The sequence below is a fragment of the Gossypium arboreum genome, chromosome 9 (assembly GCF_025698485.1).
Source record: "Gossypium arboreum isolate Shixiya-1 chromosome 9, ASM2569848v2, whole genome shotgun sequence".
Classification (NCBI taxonomy): Eukaryota; Viridiplantae; Streptophyta; class Magnoliopsida; order Malvales; family Malvaceae; genus Gossypium; species Gossypium arboreum.
Genome location: NC_069078.1, coordinates 66,727,552 through 66,753,412, shown reverse-complemented (window position 1 = coordinate 66,753,412; position 25,861 = coordinate 66,727,552). Strand labels below are relative to the sequence as shown.

The following is a 25,861-nucleotide window of genomic DNA, read 5'->3' as shown; positions in this document are numbered from 1 at the left end:
TTTATGGAAATAGTTTAAAAATAATTTAGAAAAATTTACCAAGCAAATAAAAATTTTTATGTAAAATCATCAAAAAAAAATCAATTCATTCTCCTGAAATTATTGTAAAAGTATTTTCGTGAAACAAATACAACATTAATATTTTCATTGCGTTATTCGCCGTTTCTCTTCTTTCTGTTCAAATCATAAGATGATATAGTTCAAACAGACAACACCCCAATCCCAAAATCTTAAATATCCATGAACAATAAAACAGAGAAGATATTAATATCCATGAGCAATAAAACAGAGAAGATAGCTCCGTTCCAATAAAATAAAATAAAAAAAACATAATCGTGATATTGTTGTTTTAAACTAGTTTGAATTAAAATAGAAAAAAGAATGTAACAAATTTCAATTATCCAACTGAATTAACTGCGATTTTTTAAAACTTCAGCTAGTTTGATTAAGAGAAATAATATTTTGATTCTGTTAAATGTTTTAAAAGTTCTAAAACTTCAATTGGTAATTTAAATTGAAAGGGTTGGGAGAGTTTTGAGAAAAAGTAACATTGTATCGCGTCACTTTTATAATAATAATAATAAATTAGAACATTGTCATTTATTACATTTTTAAAACCGTACCGTCATTAAAAACCTGCGTTCGAACTAAAATTCAATTGGCCTCAAAATATATTTTTTTAACATGATTTATCTGAAAAAAGAATTGAATAGATATAGACAAACGAATAGGAAAACACAATATGATATATGACATGAAAATGTTTTTTATTTATTATTATGTAGATATGTTTTACAATACAAGTTCTGATATTGAGCGAGGCAACTAGGCAAATAGTGTACCTAAAATTTAAAACCAAACATAAAATGGGCTCAACTCGATTTGGTTAAATGAAATCATCACTAAGATTCTCAAGTTCTTTCTACATTCACAATGGCACAATAAAAAATCTTGGACCAAAATGCCTCAGAAAAAAAAAAAGAATATATATATATATGCTAAAAACCCAAAAGGCCAAGAATCTAATATCATAACTGGAACGCTTAATTGAAAATACTTTGTATTATGCCCCCATCCCAAAATTCAATGTGCTTTTGTAGATAGATCCAAACCAAACCTCCAGGAACGCAAGACAATCAGCCATCTCTATATTTTAATATCACATCTGTCTAGGTCGAAATCTGCTAGTTAAATAAAATAATTACGACGGTGGAAAAGAAAAATCAAACCATATTTTTGATTAAATTATTACTCGTGTCGTGGGTTTATTCCAAAGTAAAATGATTTGCATGCATCTCTAATATATGGCAAAATCCGGTACAAAAATTCTAAAACTAATGAAGTACTCCATTCTAGATTTATTTGGGAAAAAAAATATGACTAATAATGTTTTCTCCTTTAAGAAATAATAACAATGATTATGGTTTCTCACCTTAAATATGTTCTGAATAGAGCTCGAACTGAATGTCTTAACGGAACCTAGTGATCCGGTGTAAGCACTGCCAATAGGGGAAAAGATGATAAGAATCAAGGCATTACAGAATTGCCGAAAGCACCAAATTGGAAAGAATTTAACAAGCTTTAATGTTCTATGGTAGAATTAAAGAAAAAAAAGAAGTATCATTATTGGTTTGATGCTAGATGGCAACAAATTGATGCAGAAACACAAATTAGATGATAACAGTTACAGGGAATATAAGGTATCAGAAGCCAATAGATGCGCATCATACTCGTCAATACTAATAGGCATCAGACTCGGATAAACTATTTCTAGCCCAAGTTTGGGACCTAAATTTGTAAAATACGAGAAAGATACAGAAAGGAGAAAAAAAGGGCTATAAATAATATCATAATCAAGTTATTTAGCAACCAAACATGTAGCAAATCCCGAAGACAAACAAGATTAAAACGACTCATCAGAGAATCCCAAAAGAGAAACAGGTTAGAAATTGCATTTCAGAAACAATTAATCACCAGAGACAAAATTTGGATTTTCACACTGCCCCGACCAATTGCTTTTAGGCTGACGGGGTTCCTTCATTATTCGTACCCCACTCTTCTTCAGGTTCATTGCCATTAACGAGCACTGCACCATCGTTCGAATCAGCATCCACAACAACAGCCTCCTCTTGGCTACCCTCTTCTCCATTCTGATCTTCTAGATTCTGATCATATCAAAGCAGTTTTTATGTCAAAAGTTGCCTACATAAAAGAAAAACAGATGGATATGAACGCTATACCTCATGATCAAGGTCACCATTCTCAAGAGGCTCCTCCTCTGTTGGCATGTTTCTGAAAGTCTCCACAAGTGTCATATGTGATCTATCAGCATGTTTCAAATAGTCTGCGGCAGGAGGATAAATGCCCCTATAACCAAATTGAAGGTTAAGAGCATATCCATGTGAGACAAAAAAAAAAAAAAAAAAGAGGACATTTCAACCACAACAACGCTAGTAAAAAAAAAAACTGCGGAGCAACCAAGAAAGGCCAAACACAATCGCAAACTAAAATTGCTTTGTACAAAGAGATCACACCAGAATCAGTAACACTAAAATAAGAGAAAGAAATCCTCTTTAATAACATTGGATAGAAAATTGGTAACAAATAACACAACTAAGTAACAGAAGGGATCATGATTTCTACCTTGTTTCTGCTACTTGAGATTCAAGAGTAAGAGCAAGTTGCCAATCCTCAAACAAGTTGGGATATTCTTCAGGATCAGACAAAGATTCAGCCGCTTTTGGATTAACCTTCAGATGCGTAAAAGTAGTGTCAAAATATTTATGCAAACTGAACCATTAAGCAGTAACATAAGAATGTTAGGGCATATAGCTTTGAGTATGATGACAAAGAAACATACAAGTACAACAGATTCATGTTGCAAGGGTACAAAGAAATTAAAGACCACTTCGAAGGATATTTAAAACACTCCACGACCAATGAGTTATTAAATTAAAAAGATTCCCACCAAGATTCTGGCGGTACTAAACTGCTGCACTGGTTGCAAAAAAGAATAAGATTGTTGTCCTTAGCTTTCAGATGTAAAGCTCTATAAGCAGAATTTCAGACAAATATTTTTCAGAAAAATATTAGCCATCAATTTGACCAAAAAGGCAAGAAGTCAAGATACACTTCACATACAATACTAATGCACGATTCAGAAAGAAATAATAGAGAACGGAGAAAGAAAAATAGTGTTATATTTACTGATTAAAGAAATGCAATAATTTGAATCTGTACAACCATTCTGAAAATCAAACAAGTGGAATGAAAAGAACAAAAGGTGAAAATACAGCTAAGCCAACCCATAAAGAAGCACGAAAAAAAAAGACAACTGAGAAACAAGCACATCAACAAACCTTGTTGAGGTCTTTTCTCCAAATTGCTACTATTTCTGAAACCTTGCTTGGAAGATAAGATCGTGCCATCAGAGCAGCCTCTGGTATCCGATTGCTGCAAAAGGAATCCTTCAATATATCCATAACTTTGGAAACATGAAGGCCAGTCTACTGTTTAAGGTACTTGATAAGGAATTACCTTTCCACCAGAAGCTGGAGGCAATCCTCCAATTTACCCAACATGAATAAACAAAGGAAAGCAACATTATTCTTCCCTTGCTCTTTGGAAAGGGATGCAAGTCTTGATATTCCTTCTGCATCTCCCAAAGAGGAATAAAGCAGCAGTAAACCACTCAGGTCCATTGCATGCTTCATGCATTCCTCAGCCATTTGTAGCTGTAATGACAAATTTAGCATAATTAATAAAAGATATTATTAGTTATCGAAACTAACAATTTATATAACCTGTATGTTCATAGAGCAACATTAAAACAAACAGTTAGTTCATGTATTAAAGTTCAATGTCCACATCAGTAAAATGTAATGTACAACATTAGCATAAAACAAGACACTAGCCAAACATAGAAATGGTCTTCATCCAATTTATTTACCAGTTGAACAACCTACCAAGCAAAAAGCTCAGACAAATTTAGAAATATTTATTGAAAGGCAAAGCTGTCTACTCCCATAACCTTAAGACAGATTTCACTCCTAGAGCAACCGCAATGAATATTTTCAAATTGTGATTTGCAACAACTTCATGATACCAGTATACCAGCAAAAGAAGCCACCAAGAAAAGTGATGGGAGAATCAAGAATGACAATCACGACAGAAAGAGATGGAACTGAAACAAATTTGGCAAATTAGAGAATACACGACACCTTTCCAGTGGACATAGCTAATTCTCCCAACTGCTTCCATTTAGACTCACTCTGAACTTCAGTGGCTATCTCCTGCACAATAGTGAGTGACTATCTAGTGAATATAGGAAATTTTTTAAAAGGCGTAATCAAGCTTAATACAAAATGGAATATATCATACAGAGATTCCAGAAAAAAGGATCTATGAAAACATATTTCTATCCCCAAACCAATTAAACAACTTTCTTACCTTAGCAATACCTAATTTACCAAGCTGTATGGCAAGCTCAAATCTGTAATCAGGGTCTGTAGCTACTTCTAAAGCATCCTCTATCATACCTCGTGATTCCAGGAAATGAGCCACGCTATAAATCAAGGCAAACCATTAATTAAATCTAATAAAATTTTCAATAATCACAACTTAAAAACAGAGAAAATGAATTTAATAAAATTTTAAATTAAAGGCTTTCAGAGGAGTAGAACAAATACACAAAGGAACATGGACCAGCTTTTGGTAAGATACATAGGAGTCAGGTTAGATTTGGAATTCTAGGTTTCTAAAGGCATGAAGATGAGGCAGATATTACCATAGATGAAAACGTAATCCAACCACAAGAGGCATGAATATTCAGCACAGATGACTAATTAAGAACCAAAAACTTCAAAATATTTCAAAGGAAAAGAGAAGGAAAGATAGTCAACAATAATCTCTAAGAATGAAAGGAAAATATTTCAAAGGTGTAAACATACCTATTATGGTGCTCTTTGGGAATTGAAGGTAAAATTTCATTGGCCCTTTCCAACTCCCCACGCATCACAAGAGTTTTGTACTCAATTAGGCTGAGAAGTAATGTGTACCCCATAACACTGCACAATATGACAAGACAAGGGCAAATAGGCGTTAATAATGTATTTTCAAAGCAAAACAATTTTTTCATTTTGACCAAAGAATAGCTGCAACTAGCCACTCACTTAAACTCTTTGTCTATCAGATACACCCGACTTTGGCTTGAAAGATATCCCAGCAAGTACATAGGACGGTCCAAATGAAACATAGTGGTCACCTAAAATCATTCCATTATCAAAATGAAACCATCAAAACCTACACAAACCAAAGTATAAACACATTGAACCTTTCAAGCCAAGGATAAAAAGAATGCCAATACCTCTCCACCGACACAGTAATTAAGTCTCCATGAAGAGTTGTTGTAAATGAAACAATCCCCAACCCAAATGCCAGTCCTGACACGTTCGTTATTTTCATGAAGAAGCTCAAATGCATCCTCGACTCCTTGTTCATCAACAGGTCTTCCACTATCCAAGTAAGACTGAACTACATCCCTCTGCAAGATGAAAATATCAAATTTAGTTATGTATAACTGTAAGAAGTGTCAATTTAATAGACAAGTCTGTAAAAAAGGTTTTGCAGATTTAAGAAGCAGATTACTTACATTATACTTTAGAATATAGAAAGATGTATCACTGGCAATGGCCACCAAATCACCACTATCAGCCCAGTAGAGATTCTAACATTTTAGAAACACAAAGCAATAAGGGTTTTAGGATGCAAGGTAGCCAAAATGAAACAAAAGGGGCTCAAAGAGTTATTTCAGCTTACTTTCACAGTAACATCAATTCGACGAATCAACCTGCACTCAGCCCAATCATAAAAACAAATAAAATCATTGGAGCACATCGCCAATAAAGTACCCCCAAAAATACGCTCAGCGGAGAATGTTGGACGGACACTCCTCTTTTCCTGGAAATGTTAAATCTCAGTCAAGACCACTACATTTTACAAATGAAGCTAAAACATTGCATTAAATAAAATTCCTTAACAATCACAATGCAAAATACCATTATACGATTAAAGAGCAATCAGTCAATTGTTTAAAATAATTTTTTTCTAAAAAAAAAAAAAGGAAAATTGAAATCCCCTACCCTAACCAAAGTTCTTTCATTCTATTTGATCCAGCTCTTCAGCTGAAATTAATCTGTTGCTTATAACATATCTTTTAACAAGCGAAAACAGAATGTGCTTGTACACATACTTTTTTCTATAACTACTTTAGATTAAGATAAGAACCATCTAAATGATAAAATAGCACGAACCTGGAAATTTTTGCTGAAAATTTTGATCTTTGATGAGCTTTCTCTAACAGCATACTCGCCTTCAGATGACCAAACAAATTCCAATGCAGAACCAAATGACCTATTTCTCCACGCCAAAGCCGTATATATGATGTACTCGCCATCTCCACAAACAACAACAAACCTCCCATTTGGGTTATGCTTTAAGCTCTGAGAATAACAAGATAAAAGGGTAAAAGGATGTACACATCAAAACATAAATACAACTTACAAAAATAAAATAAAAATTAGGAGCGATCATTAATCTAATCGAAAATTCATTTAAATGGGGGTATGACTCACTTGAGGGTATAGATCGCAGGTGCCCAATTCCTTGACAGCCAAGGGCAATCTTTCTCCATCAGAAACCTAAGAACCAAAGCAAAAAAGCTTACGTCATCACCTAAAGGTGGAAAACCCAATATTGAAAGCCAAGCCATGAATGACGAAGGAAAATTTCTTAAACAAAAAACTACCTCAAAATCTGCTCCAACACTCTTAATATTCACAGTTTGAATTTCATTGTGCTTAGCCCATATGATTTTCCCACTGTTGTCCATACTTGCTACAGGTACTTCACGGCCAATTTTCACCATAATAGTTCCTTCATCATACCCAATCACAATCCTGTAGGAAGGAAAGAGTTTGGTAGTTTTAGTTGTAGCTGATTATCAAGTAAGAAGTGTCAAATAAACTAACCAAGATCTCAATTCAGAACTCTAGCATCTTCATATTACACGCAGAAAAAAATATGTAACTAAATAAGTCAGGATAATTAACCTGAAAGAAAAACAGTTTTAATTAATTTCTCACATTCTTTGAGCAGATAGGACTTACATTAGGATTTAATGGCCAAAAAATGATTATAAATAAATAATCTAGAGAAAAGTTAATCTGAAATTAAAAAATAAATAAACGTAACATAACATTGTTGCAGAATTTAACCAAAAGAAATTACCTTCGTGAACCTTTCATATATCCAATTGCCCAAACTCTCTCAAGACCATAATTCAAGGTATTTTCAAGCCTGAAAATAAATGAATTGGTTAAGAAGTCAAATAGTTGAAGAAATTTTAAAATCTCATTGCATACATTAAAGACTATTAAGATAAAAGTATCTTAAGAAAACACTTAAGTTTATGCAAGGAAGAAATATTAACGGTAAATCACTAATGTGACTCTCAAACATGAATTGCTACATCTATCTCAATGATGCTCAACCAGAAATATTTTTCTATCTCAAGATTTACCTATAAGTGGTAGCATGCCAGATACGAACTGTCCCATCCTCAGAACCAGTAATAATAATTGGAAGTTCAGGATGGAAACAAACTGCAGAAACATTGTGTGTGTGGCCTTCTAATGTTTGAACACAACTCTTGGTTTGGTAGTCCCATACCTGCCATCCACAGAATTTATCCATGAATAGTTCCTCAAGATTTACTTACGATCAGAAGATAACAGCACTAACAGTAAAAACTAGCTGCATACCTTAGCAGTGTGATCATCAGAACCAGTAATTAGATAGGGCTTATCACCACCTGTAAAGTAATCAACGCAATTTACACCTTTCTGATGGGCATCCAAAGTAAAATTTGGATCGGGAGAGCCAAGGTTCCATATCTAGAAATTTCAAACAGATCCAAGGAAAACTTAGCATGGTTATACCAAATGAAGAAAGAAACTGTGAAAAGAAAACTAAAAACAGAAAAGACGTTTTATACCTTTATAGTACGGTCAAGAGATGCACTGGCAAAAGTGTTGGTGTCTTTGGGATTAAAGGTCACTTGCATGACATAATGAGAATGTCCCTCAAATATCTGAGTACACACCCAACCCTTCTCCCAGTCCCAAAGTTTTATGAGCATATCATCAGATGATGACAACACATATGGAAGAGTAGGATGAACAGCCACACATCTAATGTAATCAGTATGTGCCTCATATACTTTGACCTTATCCATGGTGTTGTAATTGTATACACGAATAAACATATCATCAGCTCCAGCAACAACCCACTGTTTGCGTGCTACAAACTTGGCCGACCTAACTGCAAACACAAGATGCCAACCACTTCAGAGAATAATAATGACTTTATGACGACAAAAACAGAAACTGAAAAGTAGTATCATCAGACAGAGATAAGTGCATTGTAAACACAAATGAATACATACCCGGCAACTCAGTGACCTCAAAAGATTTAGCCATGGTCTGTGTGCACCAAAGACAGTTAAAGTTAATACTAAACAATAAGTGAAAGAATTATGTCAAAGTGTAAACAAAAGATGTATCATTCATAAAAGAAAGAAAAAGATTTCAAAGATAAAGGACAAGTGTCACATCCATATACATAGAACTAAAATGGATACATGTTTCTATGTTTCTTAGAGTTAAACAGAATTTAAGCTAGTAGCTGTGCTTATATGAAACTATAGATGATAGTTTAATCATAAAGTAGAAATAGATAATAGCTATATAGTCTAAAGAGTTCGGGTTAATGAGTTTACGAGTCAGACTAAAATGAGAGAACTTTTACTATAAAAGAAATGATGGAACAAGAAACCGATCACTCCTAATAAAAAGGGAAATTCTAGGGTGAGCTCCACTAAAAATTGTTTAGCAAAAGCTTTTACCAAAATATCTAAGGATTTACCAAAATTTCTAACACTTTAGAAATTTTGGTAAATCCTTAGATATTTTGGTAAAAGCTTTTTTTTTAAGCCGAAGCTCATGGTAGAACTGCCGAAAAGAAAGAGTCAATTCAATATGCATAATTTTTTATAAAGCCAGATAAGCAGCACAAGTTTATGCCCTATGGTTTCTCTGATATAAAAGAAATTTGTGATCCAAGTAAAGAGTTATGAGTAAGTTCTGATAACACATTTTTCGGTGTGGTAACTAAGATAATTTTTTTCTGTTTCTGAAGAAGAAGACAACTAAAAACCAAGTACCTAAAAAGGAATAAACCTTTGGTTCAAGCAGAATGGACATTTAGTCCAGATTAAGGCTTACTCAAACTAATGGACTTCCATGAGAAAAATCTTAAGGGAAAATTATCATCTAATATGCCATAGTTTCTCACACAGCATTCCAATAAAACCAAAGAAGTGCATATGAAAGAGGGCGAAAACCATGCTTCGAAGAGCAACATAAATTCAAGCTCAATCATTAATGTTTCACGATTGATTCTCCTAGTCACAACTCAAAGTATATGCTATGGAAAAAATGTAAGTAAAAAATAAAAAATAAACAAAAAAGTTATCTAAGTTTTATACACTAATTGTAACCATTAAATATATCTAATTATCAGCCCATTTTTCCAGATTCTGGCATTTCACTAACATGAAGACGGAAAAAATTCTAGTTTTTGCAGGCATTACGACAATCAGTATAACTCCCGTACCTGTGACTGGTAATTCCAGATACAAACAGTCCCAGAATACAAACTTGCTAGAATCCTGATATAACAATTAGAACATATGAAATTTAGCCTTCAGACTTTAAAAATTAATGTTCAAATAAATGGAAATCTCAATATAGGACAGAGGTACCATGGTTCAGTTGGATGAAGATCTACAGATTTTACTCTCTCTGATCTTTGAGCAAGCTTCCTCTGATACAAATATCACCAATTAAGAGCATTACTCACAAAATTTACCAAACACTCATACAATAATAATAACTAGATCTAATCCACAGATAAAACTTAACTCAAATGAAATGAATAACACATACCTTAATTTCGAGTCTGAGTGGCTGTTAAACACAAGAAAAAAAAGACCACACTATTAGTCGAAACCATGCAACAGATCTTAAATCAAACCCGTTCAAAAGAGATCAATAAATCAAAATTCATAATCGCCGCATTAATATCTAAATTCCAAAGACTCCAAAAAAAAATCACAGAGCAGATCTCAACTACATTCAAATCCCTAACTCTCCATCCCTGCCGCATAAATGATAATGAAAACGGAGAAATTCCAAACTCGAATCAAACATAATTCAAAAGTCCTCCCGTTTCAAGTTCCATATGTTAAACAGAAATTGGAGAAATGAATGTGAATCAAAGAGATTTGAACCAGATCTAGAGCGGAATCAAAGGGATCAAGAAATTAAACTTACCATTTTTTCAGATTAAAATAAAAAGATGAAGAAGGTGGGGATCGAGATCGCGCTTTTGATGTAGAGAAAGAAAGGGGTTTTTGTTTTGGTGTAATGTAAGAGAGAGAGAGAGAGCTCTTCTCTGTATGAGAGAAAAAAAAACATAAAATAAAATTTTCCGCTAAGATGCTTTGGAATTAACAGATGGTATAATGATTATTTGGTCCTTTAATTTTGTAAAAAATTATTTTAGTTCCTTTTAACATTTAATTTTATATTTTGAATTTCAAAAACTAATTAAATACTGAAATTTTATCTACCTGGAAAAGATACAAGTTCAATGACTCCAGAAATAAAAATTAAAATAATTTTTATAAAATTAGAAGACGAAATAAATTATTAATTTTTTAATAAAATTACTGAAGTGCCACTCACTGTCTCTATTGCGCTCAAGATGCATACGAGACATATTGCTTATTTCAGAAATATAAATATATTAATAATCATACTACAGGAAATTATAAAATAGAATTAAATAGAGTAAATTATATATAAAATCAATAAGCTATTAGTAAATTTATATTTTGGTTACTTAGTTTTAAAGAGTTACAAAATGATCATTAGACAATTCAAGTGTTTTCATTTAAGTAATTGAATTATTTGAAAGTTTTTATTAAAGTCACTGGGCTATTAAGTTTTTTTTTTTAAAGTTCAACTATCAAGCTTCAAGCAACAATTCGACAATTAGTACAATAGATTATTATCCATCAACTAGTATAAAAACATATTTTAGATTCAAGTCGATTTGACGGTTAATGTTAGAGATCAAAAAGAAAGTTGTTGAAATTTTGATTCGTAGATTTATCACATTAAAAGTTGTTTTATAATAATAATAATAATAAACTAAATAGTAAAAGAGAATGAGAAGAGGTTTCGGTTGGTGCAAGCGGTGTGAACAGAGAATGCCAAACAATAACATTTTAACAGTTCGGTAAGTTAAATGAAAACTTTTGAATAATTCAATGACCATTTTATAACTTTTTGAAGTTAAATAATCAAAATATAAATTTATTAATGGTTTAGTTACATTGTAGTTTACTCTTTTTATAAAAGTTCATTTATGAATAAGTCCAACTAAATATTTTATTTTAGCATAATTTATACAATTATTTAACTATTTTATTGAGTTGATGTTACCCTCAATCGGGTCACCAACTCAATTGTTAAATTACGGAAATATTTTTCAATAATTAAAATAAGTGTATTTTTAAGAATATTTTAGTTTTTCCATTTAAGAAAAATCAGTAAAAATATATATAGTGAGATTTGAACCTAAATTATTTGCATTAGTAAAATCTTTAATTTATCACTCAATTAAGTTTTATTTGGATATTTTTATTTAATTTTAATCATTCACACTTTATTACTTTTCAATTATATAAACACATATTTATATTATATATTTACGGTAAGTGTATAATAAAATTTATAGTATTAATTAAAAATATTAATTAAACTAATGTTTAAATACAAAAATCGAATGTGATAACAACAATCATATTTATCTTTAGAAGATAAATGATTAATTAAATAGTTACCACAATTGAATTTGATTTTTTTCAAATAAACTCAATTAAACTTATTTTGAACAAATTTGAGTTGTTAAATTCAAATGATTGTAAGTCTCATCAATTATTATATTTTTAATATAATATTAAATGTAAGTATTTAGTATATTAATAGTGTATTTGTTATAGGCATTGACAAATGTTTTATAATGGTATAATAAAATATTTTAAAAATAGATATTTAAAAATAAAGACACGTGTTAATTTTTAAGGTTACTTGTGAAATAAAAAAAAACACATTGCTAATGTACCAAATATCAACCCAATATTAATAATTAATATTAAATTTATTAAATTTAAATTTTAAAAATGAAAACAAATTAAATTTCAATAAACTAATTTGGATCAATGAAACCTTAAAATCAAATGTTGGATCAATAAACCCTTAAAGAGTTTGTTTGGATAGCATGAGTAATTAAATGAAAATATAATTATTATCATAATAATTACAGACATATTTGATAGTACAAATTGTAATTACATAGTTACATAATTTATATTTTTAAAAATATTAATTACTATTAAAAGTTATTAGTATGATAAAAAAAATCTAAATAAGTAACAAAAATTAAAATCAAATTGTCATATATATTATGTTAGTCTAAAAAAGTAGTTGATAATATGATTACTAATAAAAGAGCAAGAAAATAAATATCATATGCGATTTTATTTAATTATTCTAGTGCATATTTGTTGGGTTATTACCTTTTAATATTTAATATAGGTTACTTATCATCATATATTAGTCCTTAATCGAGTTGATCACTGTCTAAATTTAAACTTGTATCATTAGAATTATTAAAATCTCCTTATTCCATGTACTTTAGAAAGTATAGATCATCTCAATTCTTCCTATAATTGAAGTTATTTAATACGCAACATGTCAGTACAATTCAACTAAGAAGATGTTGATATGAGAAATATTTTTTAGAACAACAAATGTCTTCTCAATTACATTTCGAAGTCTCGAATATCTCAAATTAAAGAGTTCGCGAGCTGTCTATGGTACTTATGTCTAGGCATCATTCTCTCAAATGATATCATACCCTACAATATGGTGCAAATTTTTTTTTCTATTTGTATAATTAATATCGACCTGATAATATTTGAGTTTACAAATCATATAATATATAACTTTAATTGTAAAAATTTAATTTGGAAAAAACTTATGTTAGGTTAAATCCTTTTTATAACATGTAAATTAAATAAAAAATAATATAAAATTTATAATATATAATCTTTATAAAAAATTTATATGTTGTTCAAAATATTCATAACACTTTTATAAATACTATAAAATTTTCCTTAACTTTAGAAATCATTTTTATAAATAAATTAAGATAAAAAAAACTATAACATTTTTCATAAATAAATATATTATTTTTATAATATATAGCATGAACACGTAAATAAATTATATTCAAACTTGACCATAATTTTTATAAATAAATATACTATAACACTTTTATAACATGTCAATTATTTTTATACTAATTTTTAACCATAACTTTAGAAATTTTTATGATTTAAATAATATAACTTTTTGTTATAACATTATAAAATACACATTATTTTATAACATATATATTTTTTAAATTATGATATAATAATTTTTTCATAACAATTCTAAATATTCATTCATATTCATGCTTATAATATAATTTTTATAAGCTATAAAAATAAATTTTAAAAATTAGACTTGTATGTAATTACATGTGTAATTACTCCAACTTTACCCTCCCATAAAAGTGTAATAAAAACACTCAATTTAATAGAATTCACCAATTATAATGATTATTTAAATACGCCAACCTTATTTAATTAAAACCAATTACATCCAAATTCGATTACAATATAATTTTCCAAACAGTACCTAAAAGTAAAATGTTGAACTCCAATGTAAACAAAAAGGTGTATCCATAAAAAACTTATGTTGAACTAAAATACTGAAACACCAAATCTTTAAAGTGTCCTACAATCGTCATTATTATAAAACCCTATATTAATAATTGCATTACATCTTCTTTACTCTACTCAAAAATAAATAAATTAATCTATATATATTAAATCAAAGTGTAAATTGATATTTTCGTTAAAATTTTTATTCATTTTATTGTTAAAACTAATCCATGTACGTCGACGAAGATAAAAGTGACACATTATGTGTCACAATCTGATTATTTTATCAATTATGTCAATTTTTAATGATAAAAAAGAATAAAATTTTAGCAGAAAAATTAACTTATTCTTTTTTCTAAAGTACAAAATTAATTTTTTAAGTAAAAACAAAATACAATCTAACTCCTAAGATCCTCCGTGCTAGTTTCAAGGTTAAACAGAGTTAGATTTATCAATGAGTGCACACTCAAATTTATTTTAAAATCATATGCAAAACTCAACCAAACAATTGTATTAAATAAATGAAAAAAACAAATCAAACTCCAACTCTTCATTTTTCTTAAAATATCTATGTCCAACTATATTGAATATGGGGTATGAGGATATAATATGGAAAAACTTGAAAGAAAAGATTGAGATATACCCGTGTTAGACACATATTCATATCTATTACTCACACTTGACTCTTAGTAATATAGAGCAACTATGCCGAGATAAAATCAGATAAACAGTACCAGAAAGCAGCATACCATCGTTCTTAAAGCCACCCATAGTTGATTTAGATCTCCCTCAAACACAAAATGATCACCAACCCTTATGTGATCCGGCTTCAAATTGTGCTTCAGCACCACTATCAAAAATTTTCTTAGTTGCTCTCGATCATCTTCAGAAACACTTCTTATATTATATCCAGAAACACTAAAACTAGATTCTGTAACTAAAGCTAGTTCTTTCTCGTCACCGGATGCTGATCAGTTTGGTAAGTATATAATTCAGCTCCTCTGTAGTCCGTAGCAGTGAAAAGCAAAGAATTTACTTTGCATCTGATACTTTGGCAGTCAAACATCTGCATGAAATTGTTTCAAATCCAGAAATAAGAATTGTAAACCAAAGACAAAAAAGAAATGCAATAGCAGTACACTAAAGTTCAAGCCGGAAAAACAAGAATGGTCTTGGATCAATGACTAAAGAACTGAATGTATTTGACCCATTTCAGTTCTTACATGAGCTAGATCTTCGTTTAACAAACATGGGTTAAGCATTAAAAGGAAATTTTATTTTTCGGGAAATGCCTTTGAGAGTTTCATTGATACAAATCCAATAAAACATTTTTCTACTATGTAGGCAACGCTTTCTAAGCACTTGCAAGCTATAAAACTACTCTGCAAATGCAAAATTTGCCCCTCAATTTAAATCATCTAAAACGGAATTCAAAGATAAGATCCAGATAATTTCTTTAAAAGATCGCAAGGTATTTTACATCCATAAAATGACAATTCCCTAAAACATTGTATAGAAGGAAAAGAATGTGAGAGGAAGAGATAATGCAGGATACATTAGTCTACACAAGAGGAAAACGTTGCTCCTACTTTATTTTTGCTAACATACCATGTCTGGCACCTGTATTTGACAGGTATTCGGCAATGGGTATGGAAGTATGATTCTTCAAATATATGAAGGAAAAAAAAAAAAAAGAGAAAAAAATTGAGTACATCCATGTTGGATATAAGCCCGTACCCGACACCCTTAAGTCTGAATAAGAGAATAAGAGACCAGTTCTGTAGCATCCAAAAATAGAAATAACATGACTTAGCACCAATATATTCATATAAGTTCGTGTGATAATTCCACGTATTCCTGTTGAGCATAATACTAAACAAAATAATTGTGCGGACCAACTATCAAACAGAATATATTATGGAAAACAAATAGCAATCCCACAAAATTCGAGACAGAAAGTTGGAAGCCCGGCACCAATAATCCCACAGCAACACTTGTCCCAAAAAAGAAAAGATAGACAAAATAAAAAAAATTGGTTTATTTCATATCACAATTATCTTTTGAAACACTTTGACATATATAGGAAATATTCCTTACTTGATCGGTATCGCGTTATTGGAATCTCTTTGAGTTCCCGTCTAATGCACAGATATTCACCTAGCAAAGCCATCACTGCAACTCCAATACCATTCACAAACCACCATGTTATTGAGGAAGGCCAACCTCCATATATTAGGCATATAAAAAGATGGATAATATAGAGGGTAGCTGCAAAATCCAAGCACTTTTTTGCCCTTTCAATCAAATAAAGCATGTAACCAGCTCTGCAGATCGAAAGAAAAAAAAATGCAAGTTAAAATGAGCTAAATTTAGAACCTAGAATTATTCTCTCTAAAATTCATATTACATTTTACTTCAACATATTATTTGCATGAACAAATAAAATAATACTTGTCAACATTCACCGAGACAGTATCAGGTTCAGGCCATTAATTTATAACTAAATAAACCCTCCCTCATACTAGACAACATTCAAGCTTAGCTACTAATATTCGAAAAATGTTAAAATTCAATCTTTTCATGTTTGAAGTTCAAAATTAAAGCTTCTAAATCTTAGCTTTTAGGATCACAAAAATATACATATCATAAAACAAATGACACCAACCAAACATCAAACGTCTACCATTTAATCTATACATTGATCCAACCCCATTGTACAACCTATAATCAAGCATGAATAAGAGAAAAACAATCATTTTTCAGTTTAATCTTATCATCTGAAGGTGCTATAAGGACGAGTACAACAGTGAAGAGTACATTGGTGAGGCAAACAGTAGGAAACACAATGATTCTTCAATTAATATGTTTGGCGGCTAGGCCATAATTGAGCAAAATAATAACTAGTTTTAGCACCATTTTCCTTTTATGAAAATAATTGTTTATATTCAAGTAAATCTAATAAACCATACATTTAAAAAGCAACAGACAGAAACCGACTGTTTATTCCATAAGACGAATTTCAAAACTCTGCACTTGCAGATGCAAATAAGATAAGCATACAAATGAAACATAGATAGCTAAGCAAATGATGGGAATCATGATCTCACCCTGCAATAGAGCTGAGCAGAAACGAAGCGATGACACACCAGCCAGTAACAGTGGACGTAGTGATGGTAGCAAAGTCGAAGAAATAGACCAAACTCAGACGAGAAACACGGGTGCCGACGAGGAATGACAAGAAGGCTCCAAGAGTAAGGTAATATAGACATTGAAGGCAAACAATTTGGGCTACAATAAGCCAAGGATCCCATACTACCGCCCCATAGAACATGATTATAATTGAAATACCCCTCTTAAAATTACAAATATCCCCAGATCAGCAAAACCTCCCACAGCAATTCCTCAATATTATACTGAATTTGCCTTAACAACCAAGCTTCAAATCCTAAATAAAAAAACTAGTTCCCACCCAATTCTTAGGAAATTAAAAGGATTAAAGCAAAATCATAGGTTTCCCAGCTGAAAATTTTCGAAGTTACTGAAGACCCAGAGCCTTGTTCACTAGCTATGGCCTATGATCTTTAAAGACGAACAAAGGTTTTTGAAGAATGAAAATCAATGCTAAAATCGAGTTTGAGGTTCAATTTTCGGTGCACCCAAAATAGAAAATTGACGAACTCGGATCTGCTAAATCAGTGAATCTTGAGAGAACAAACCCAAATCTGGAATTCTCGTTTTTGTGAGGGAATCTGACAATAAAAAAGAAAAGGCTTCCATTTTATGCCAATCAAAAATAGAAAAATAAATAAATAAATTATTGAAACTAACCGTCCAGATTGGTACAAGCGAGACGTTGAACAGCAATATATCTCGAAAAATTCTGCAAATTTTTATTTTTTTTAACACCTATTATAAACATTTCCTCGGCTCTTCCATCCTCCAGGAACTGATTTCGGAGAAGGATGGAAGCTTTTATATTTTTTTAAAATAAAAAGGGAAAGAAATACGTTGTTGGAGGTCTTTTGTATCTATTTGTTAAATATATAATATTAAGCATAACGCAGTGGATTGGCGCTTTTGGCTTCGGATCGACTCCCACTGTGATCGCTCTGCTTTTTCCTTTTCCTCTCGCTCTCGGCACTCCTGCAGAGTTTAGGGATATAGACAGTGTTCTGAGAATGAGTAGCGTGTACGGATGTGTCGGTAGATTCCGGGGATCAAATTGGTAAGATTATTGAATTAATTGGATCGATTACAAAATTTTAAAAATAATAAATTTTTAATTCAATCCTTCAATCAATATTTTAATTGATTGAATCAATTTTCAATCTAATTGATTCAAAATTACTTTTTGAATTGATCTCACAATAAATTTTCAATCCAATTAATTTAACTAAAAGATCCTATCCATTCAAATAATACAAGATCCTTTGCATCGAAACGAATGAAATGCAAAAGTTACAACTAACCTTCTTTTTAATCAGGTGGCAGAGGCTGTTAACGATGAAATTTAGAATCTGATCTCTCTTCAAATTTTATATAATTTTAAGTTAATAACTGATAAAATTATAATTTGATTCTTTTAAATTTAATAAAATTTTGATTTATTCCTAAAATTATAAATAGAATAGTAAAATTATATTTTAGCTCTTATAAAAGCACGCTGCTTAATCTCAACTCAGAAAAAAAAAAATTAAGCCTCTAACTATAAATTCTATTGACAAAATGATAATATAAATTCCTAATTAGATTATGACATACTAAGTAGGATGAATAAAAAAAATTATACAAAAATGTATACTTTTAAAAGTTTACATGGAAATCAAATAAAAATTTAGTTAAAACAGTAAAATTGAATATTTAAAACTAGATTACATTAGGTTCAAATCTTACTATTTGTCTACTATGTGCTAGTGAAAACATCAAACACTCTATGAGTGAGAAGATTTCATGCACTCGTGGTTATAGGTCTTTATACTCTTTATAAATTTAAAATTTTAGTTCTAATACTTTTACTTAGTCACTCTACTTTTCAGATTTCAATATTCAAATTTGATTATCATTATTAATTTTTTGTTAAATTTATTAGCGTGACATTTTGAAATTAAAAAAATCACTTGATAAATATGTAAACAAAAAGAATGATGTTATAATTAACATGAATTTAATAATTATTTTAACAATATTAACAGTTGAATTTAAATTTTAAAATCTAAAAATAGAGGAACTAAATATATCAAAATAAAAGTATAAAACTAAATTCCAAAACTTATAAAAAGTACATAGAGTCAAAGACATATTTTAACCGTCCTAAAATATTCGTTTTACAGTTAGACTAATCCTTTTAGAATTTGTATTTCCGTTGTGCCTTACCAAGTGTTGGTTGTTCTAGAATTCAACTACACAAATATTCACATCTTTAATCTGCAAGTTAGATTTGGTTAGTAAATAAAACCATAAAAAGTTGAAGCAGGCAATATAAACGTTGATGTTATCATTGTTGGGGAAAAATAATGACCGTGTTAGTATTTCATCAGTACAAAAGTAAACAATTGATCTTTATATGCAAAAGTAAATTCCCTTAATTTGCATTTGCTTCCCTCGGTTTCGGATTTATACAGTACTAATAGAAAATGGTATTGTGAATTTTTTTGTCAGAAGATTATTAGAACCCAGGATCGAAGTTGGAAGAAGCCGTCATTCCGTTCCGTGCCAAAACCAATACGAGTACAATACAGACTACCACTACTTAAAGATGAGTTCTTGGCCTCACTGTGAGCTACCCTTTTTCCTTCTGCTTTTCCTTGCACTTACAGTGACTTTTGTTTCGGTTTCATCTTTCTGTTGCGGCTGATCATTTACGGGAGCTTTGGATGAATTTATTCGACTTCTTAACCTTAATATTTCACCCTTAGCAGAAGCCAATTCTTCCTTGAGTTTCTTCACTCGCTTTTCGAGACTCTCCCTTTCCCTGTTCAGTGTCATCACAATGCTATGAGCATCTTCCATGTTTTCTCGAGCTTCTTTCGATGCATTCTTCTGCTCGGTAAGTGTTTTATAGAGAACCATTTTCTCATCCTCGAGACTCGATATTTTAGCATTAGCGATTTCCAGATCTCTGGAAAGTTTCAATATTTTTTGGTTCACTTCATCGAGTGAGTTGGTAGCCTCTTCCAGGTTGGTTTCGAGTGATTTTCTTGCTTCCTTGTCTTTCACAATCTGATTCTCTAAAGCCTGTCTTTCCTGGTTTAATGAAGAAACATGCTTTTTCTCTTCTTTCAAATCACTGGATATGGCTTCTACTCTTTTATAAGCATCTATCAATTCCCTTTGAAGGGTATTCCGGTTTTCGGTCATGGAAGTCAACTCACGAGAAAAAGTTTGCCGCTCTTCCAAGGTTTTCTTCAGAAGCTCTTTTGTAGTTGTGAGTTCACTGGCCAGAACTACACTGTTTTGTTTTGCCTCATCAAGGTTGGCTTGCAGTCTTTCTTTAGTTTCATAAAACTTGGTCGTAACCCTTGAAACATCAGACTCAAGCTCTTTACAATGGATTCTCGATTGCTTCAGTTGTTCAGACAGATAAGAAACTTCACTCCGGGACTTTGAAAGAGTTTCCTCAACAAGTAGGAGTTCTTCTTTCAGGTTCTTTCCACCGTGCAATTCCATCTCCAGTGCTCGCTCCAGGCTTTCCTTTTCCTTGTTCAAATCAGCAGCAATTGTTTTATTTTCACTCACATCGTTCAGAGCAAGCTCGAGTTTTTCCTTTAGCAGCCGGATTTCATTTTCTCTTTCCCCCAAAAGCTTAGCATCAGCCACTGCCTTATTTTCAGACAACAGTTTCAAATCATTGTACTCCTCCTGAAGAGAAACGAACTCCCGCATAGAATTATCTCTTTCAACCACTAAAGAACTCACCCTTGCATTTAATTCATCAACTAAAGAACTTTCGGATTCGAGTTCACTTCGATTTCTCTGCAATTCTTCTTTCAGACTGCTGATCTCCAAATGTGCTTTGCCAAGTTCTTCCTCGGTTTGTTTGTAGGTAGTGATCAAGTTCTTGAACTCGGATTCTTTTCCTGCAAGTAAAGTACTGAGCTTTTGAATACTAACTTCCTTATCATTAAGTTCTGAACCAAGCAAGTTAACTTTTTCTCGTAGGACATCAACGGAATTGAGCTTTTCCTTCAGCTCTTGTTTGAGAGACCTTTTCTCTTCCCCGACTTCCGAAAGGTTATTCTGAAGACTGTCTATTTGAACTTTAAGCTTCTCAATTAACCTCTTCTCATTATTAAGTTCACGTCCTAAGCCGGTAATTGTACTATTAGCTGAATTTAGTTGATCCATTAAAGCCAGCTGTTCTTCTTTTGCCTCTTTGAGTTGCTTGGTTCGTTCTTCCCGTTCTATTAATAGCTTTGACTCAAAGTCTTTCTCCATCATGATAATTGCAACTTCCTTTTCTTGCAATTCGATTTTTATCTGCATTTTTCCAATCAATGCAAGATTAATAGCAAACTAATCCAGGAAAACGAAAAAGTACATTCAGTAAGGGAAGTTGAATAAAGTAAAGCATTTTTCAGAAGAAACAGACTTCTTGTTATTCGTATTCTTCCCATAACTTCAAGTGATGACTTACTGATTCCAGGATTTCATTGTTTGTGTTCTTCTCCTTCTGAACCAAAGCGTAGAGTGCACCAAGCACACTGGCACCAAATACTCCAAGACCATTTAGGAGGGACAGAAAGGGGTTAGATCGTGAATCTCCCCATGATTCCTGTCCATACAAGGTAACCCCGTTTAGAAGTTTTGAAACTTGAAAGTCGCAAAATCACGAGGTAAACATAACAAAAGCAAATAAACTGGGTGGGAACATAAAGTACGAGAGACTCAGACCTCCAGCTTTCGGCTTTCCTCTGGTTTATTCAGCTCAAATACAGTAATTTGGCTTTCCTCAGGTTTGTTTACGTCACTTTCTTCTGAAATAGACAAATACAAAGAACATAAAATGAAGAAGCATAAACTAATATTAGATCAACCCTATTAAAAGGCTATGTTTCTCCGGCTTCTTTTCTTGAACTACCGGTGTCTAATACATTTCCAAAAATAACTATGGGGATAAGATCCTCAACTACATAGAGAATCATAGAAAATACTGAGCATACCGATGTCAGACACATATAAATATATGACACGCCTGGTCCTTCATTTTTTAGGGGAATGGGACGGGAATAATTAAATATTTTACTCAACTGTATCATGGCAATAAATGTTAAATCTTATCAGAGTAAGGGTGAATGAAAGAAATTAAGCAAAGGGAAACCACACCAGTGCTTTTACCAGTAGCAACTTCCGTCGGCAGCTCTCTAGTTCCTTCTTCTAGACTTTTACTCTTTCTCGGCCTCTCTCTCCCTGCAAGTTTACAAGTCTTAGCAGTCTCAGTGTTTTATCACCGAAGCTTGATCTATCTACCATCTATCTTCCTAGACAACAGTAAAAGAGGAAGTTGATCTTGCATGCCCATCATTTTTATATTTAGAACCTTCCAGAGGTCTACCAAAGATAGATTTCAGAAATGAAAATACACATTGCATATACTGGTTCTCTTTCTACCAAAATCAATACCATATAAAGTGAAAACAGATGTCAAACACAGCATTACACTGTCAACAACAAAAGTATTATAGAAAGGAAGAAGGATGTCATTAGAACTCAGAAGAGCACAATCAAACAGTATTATCGTCGCAGCCAAAGTGTGTACATATATATTATAGGCAGATTGGATACAAGGTTTCCCTATGAGGTCCTTATGAGCTTTAAGTCCAGTCCTAATAAAATCTCTTCACCCTCCTCTCCTGGTTCAAAACTGAAATCATTTTTAGCAGTAGAAGCCTACCTAACTCTATGGCAAAGCATAGGTTGGCTTAAAACCAAGACAGTAAGAAGGAACTTTATAGAAACTACTGCTGAGAAGGCTATTCGTTGTGAAGCTGACTACTGTCTTTTCTCTTTCCAAAAGGATTCAGATTCATTTAGTAAGAGTCACAAAGTTAATCAGAATGGGAAAGGCTAGTTTTTTAGTCCATGTTTGAACCTAGTTTTATAATACAGTTATGGAACAATCATAAGCAAAATCTTATAGGATTTCTCCAAGAAAACAATCTTATTTACAAAAAGAAGTTCTGAAAGGATTATAAGTGAACAAAATTATAATAGAGCATCATTCCAAGAAGCAAAAAACATTAAATGTCCATACTCTCAATGCAAACAATAGCTGTTGAAGAAATGCGAGCGGAACAAACGGCATAAGCTCGATAATCAAGCAACTAGTATATCAAGTGAAAGACAATAAGGCTAGGATAGGGCAAAACGACCTTTGATTTATCTTATTTCGGTGCATGCATAACAAAAACAATCTCATCTTATTTTAAAAAATTTATTCATTAGATTATCCAATCCTCTCCATCTCCATAAGATTATGTAATTCCATCCGCATAGGATAACTAAGCCAACCAATTTCCATTCACTGTGTTAAAAGCCTAAATAGATGAAATATGCACAAAGCAAGCACTAAATAGATGAAGGTTGGCAATCACTTGAGTAAAACCAGTCATTAAAAAGCCTATATATCCACAATCTACTGTGATATGAATTAAGTTCACTGCAAAAACATAAAATATTAATTTCAAATTAATAATATGTCACCATGATTTGATAAATTCCAAGATGCTGCATTCGGGAACATGAACTGAAGATTTGGATTTCGATTTGGATTTTTTCTACAATCTAAATTGTGAGAACGAAATGCACGCATTATGTTTAAATATTAATTGAGATTCACAAATATCCATAGTATTTTCAAATTCACTATCAAATAAGCATGCAACAAATCCACGGATTTCGGGAAATATAATCATAAAAGTAGAATTTATATATGTTTTATCACACAATTTACATTTTTTTTAAAAATACAAATCGATCTTTTGAAATCAAGATTCGAGAAATAACGGGCCAAAAGCAAGATCACTCCAATAACTTGCTGCTCAAGATTCTAGCTTCTGATGGGTAAAGAAACAAGAAACAAAGGAAACCCATTTAATAAAATGCAATAACTTAATTAAAGCAAATGGTTAATACCATTCTAGTTAACTAGAACAAGAGAACCAATATGAAAACTGAGCTTAAACCAGAAATTAAACATATATATGATTAACCAATCTACAATCTGTAAAAGCAATCAAATGATAAATTTGAAAAAGGGCAATTCACCAACTAAAACATTGCCTAGTAGCATCATTACCCCCCAAAGGCACTGAAATGAAATTGGAGACAACCCATTTCATAAAATCCAATAGTTCGATTAAAAATATATATCAAACATACTGAATAATAAAAGAAATGGGGCTCGCTTACTTAAGGTGGAGCCTTCAAGAGCTTGGGATCTAAGTTGCAATAAAGGAAGGATTGAAATACCCACAAGAAGAACAGCCCTCCTCTTGCCGGAAACGTCATCGTTTGGGTCTTCATGGGTCAAGCAAGCCATTGGAGGCCTGAAATTTCTCGTCTTCCACCTCTTCCTCTTGGTTTCTCCATTTCTGATATTAAAGGAAACGGATAAAGAAGATGGGAACCGTACTTGAGAATTGGAAACGGGAGCTTGCAAATAACAAGAACTCCCTATCATGAAACCCATTTCCTTTTTCTTTTTTTTTTTGGGGAATGGTTTTTTTTTTTTTTGTTCTTTAGCACGCCATGAAAGAAAAGAAGCTTTGTTCTTCTTTAGTTCGATATTTCTTTACTGCCTTCCCATGTTGCAGGATTTTCGCCTTTGTTCAGTGGAAGTTTGTTGAAAAGACGTAAACGCCACTTTTAATAGTGATAATTACCGGTAAAACGCTATTTTAATTTAAAATAAATTAAATCGGATAAGTATACATGTTAGTACCTGAAGGTTTTTTTTTGTCCAATTAGGTACCTAAGGTTGTTGCATTTTGTTAAATGGGTTTCCTTGATAAAATTGGATTCAATGCTCAAATTGGTACCTAACCTTTTTTTTTGGTCTAATTAGGTGCCTAAGCTTGGTTTCAATGTTCAATTTAGTGTTTAAACTTTTTTTGGTCCAATTAGTTACCTTAACTTGACTTTTTTTTATTCAAAATAGTACTTGAATTTGGTTTCATAGTTCAAGTTGGTTCAAATAAGTAATTTATTGTAAGTAATAATTGGGACCAAAAAAACCAAGTTCAGGTGACAATTTGAACCAAAAAGCCAAGTTTAAGTATCTAATTGGACCAAAATAAATTTTAGGTATCAAATTAAATATTAAAGTCAAGTTCAAATAACTAATTGAACAATAAAGCTTTAGGTGACGATTTAAACCTTAAGCCGAGTTCAAGTACCAATATATAAATTTACCCAAATAAATAAGTGTAAATCTCTAAAAAACTACTAAAATAATTAAAATTAAATGGGAAAAAATCCACTTACACCTCTATAAAACTAACATGATTTTAGGTCATTTTATAAATTTTTTCCTATGATTATATTTTAATAATCCAATTGCTGAATTCATCCATATAATTATATTTTTCATGCATGTAAATCTGACATGTCATATGTAAAAGTGTGTTATACCTCAACCGTTTTGACAAAATAGTGAACTTACGAACAGTCCAAAAGCGCCACTTAGGTTACTCTTAAAAATTATACTTTGGAACCCTTTGTATCAACAATCAAGAGAATCTCAATCATTAATTGTCACATCATACTCCAACTATCATGTCTCACTCAAAATGATTAAAAGAACTTTAATGATCATAGACCACTTGGCCACTTGCCTCCCACCCGTTATAAAACATTGACATGTGACATATCAGGACTGACATTAGGAGTATATAAAGCCTAAAGGCT

General features: G+C 31.6%; 3 protein-coding genes across 6 annotated transcripts; all 3 read right to left on the bottom strand.

Annotated features, from left to right (window-relative positions):
* Nucleotides 1-748: 748 nt before the first annotated feature.
* Nucleotides 749-10,646, bottom strand: LOC108456662 (coatomer subunit beta'-2). 2 transcript variants are annotated; one of them, XM_017755235.2, is made up of 26 exons: nucleotides 10,452-10,646; nucleotides 10,065-10,085; nucleotides 9,881-9,942; nucleotides 9,733-9,787; nucleotides 8,504-8,540; nucleotides 8,054-8,379; nucleotides 7,821-7,952; nucleotides 7,580-7,728; nucleotides 7,288-7,356; nucleotides 6,806-6,956; nucleotides 6,633-6,698; nucleotides 6,312-6,500; nucleotides 5,818-5,958; nucleotides 5,651-5,725; nucleotides 5,366-5,542; nucleotides 5,172-5,263; nucleotides 4,950-5,066; nucleotides 4,450-4,564; nucleotides 4,221-4,292; nucleotides 3,538-3,734; nucleotides 3,360-3,453; nucleotides 2,644-2,750; nucleotides 2,241-2,367; nucleotides 2,051-2,165; nucleotides 1,433-1,499; nucleotides 749-1,181 (listed from the first exon to the last, which is right to left on the bottom strand). In XM_017755235.2, the coding sequence occupies exons 1-25, from the start codon at nucleotides 10,452-10,454 to the stop codon at nucleotides 1,480-1,482; spliced, it is 2,709 nt and encodes a 902-aa protein (XP_017610724.1). In that variant the 5' UTR covers nucleotides 10,455-10,646; the 3' UTR covers nucleotides 749-1,181; nucleotides 1,433-1,479. The 2 variants fall into 2 exon arrangements, with proteins under 2 accessions (XP_017610724.1, XP_052874967.1); XM_053019007.1 differs by lacking the exons at nucleotides 749-1,181; nucleotides 1,433-1,499 and having other exon boundaries at nucleotides 1,601-2,165.
* A 3,864-nt stretch (nucleotides 10,647-14,510) lies between these two features.
* On the bottom strand, nucleotides 14,511-18,179 carry LOC108456663 (uncharacterized). 2 transcript variants are annotated; one of them, XM_017755236.2, is made up of 4 exons: nucleotides 17,786-18,178; nucleotides 17,065-17,706; nucleotides 16,055-16,281; nucleotides 14,511-15,023 (listed from the first exon to the last, which is right to left on the bottom strand). In XM_017755236.2, exons 2-4 carry the CDS (start codon nucleotides 17,286-17,288, stop codon nucleotides 15,016-15,018), a joined length of 459 nt encoding a protein of 152 aa, XP_017610725.1. In that variant the 5' UTR covers nucleotides 17,289-17,706; nucleotides 17,786-18,178; the 3' UTR covers nucleotides 14,511-15,015. The 2 variants fall into 2 exon arrangements, with proteins under 2 accessions (XP_017610725.1, XP_052874968.1); XM_053019008.1 differs by lacking the exon at nucleotides 14,511-15,023 and having other exon boundaries at nucleotides 15,781-16,281; nucleotides 17,786-18,179.
* Nucleotides 18,180-19,515: 1,336 nt separating this feature from the next.
* Nucleotides 19,516-24,818, bottom strand: LOC108454201 (MAR-binding filament-like protein 1-1). 2 transcript variants are annotated; one of them, XM_017752579.2, is made up of 5 exons: nucleotides 24,365-24,818; nucleotides 22,280-22,363; nucleotides 21,848-21,930; nucleotides 21,591-21,728; nucleotides 19,516-21,433 (listed from the first exon to the last, which is right to left on the bottom strand). In XM_017752579.2, exons 1-5 carry the CDS (start codon nucleotides 24,642-24,644, stop codon nucleotides 19,727-19,729), a joined length of 2,292 nt encoding a protein of 763 aa, XP_017608068.1. In that variant the 5' UTR covers nucleotides 24,645-24,818; the 3' UTR covers nucleotides 19,516-19,726. The 2 variants fall into 2 exon arrangements, with proteins under 2 accessions (XP_017608068.1, XP_017608069.1); XM_017752580.2 differs by having other exon boundaries at nucleotides 22,292-22,363.
* Between the last annotated feature and the right edge of the window lie 1,043 nt (nucleotides 24,819-25,861).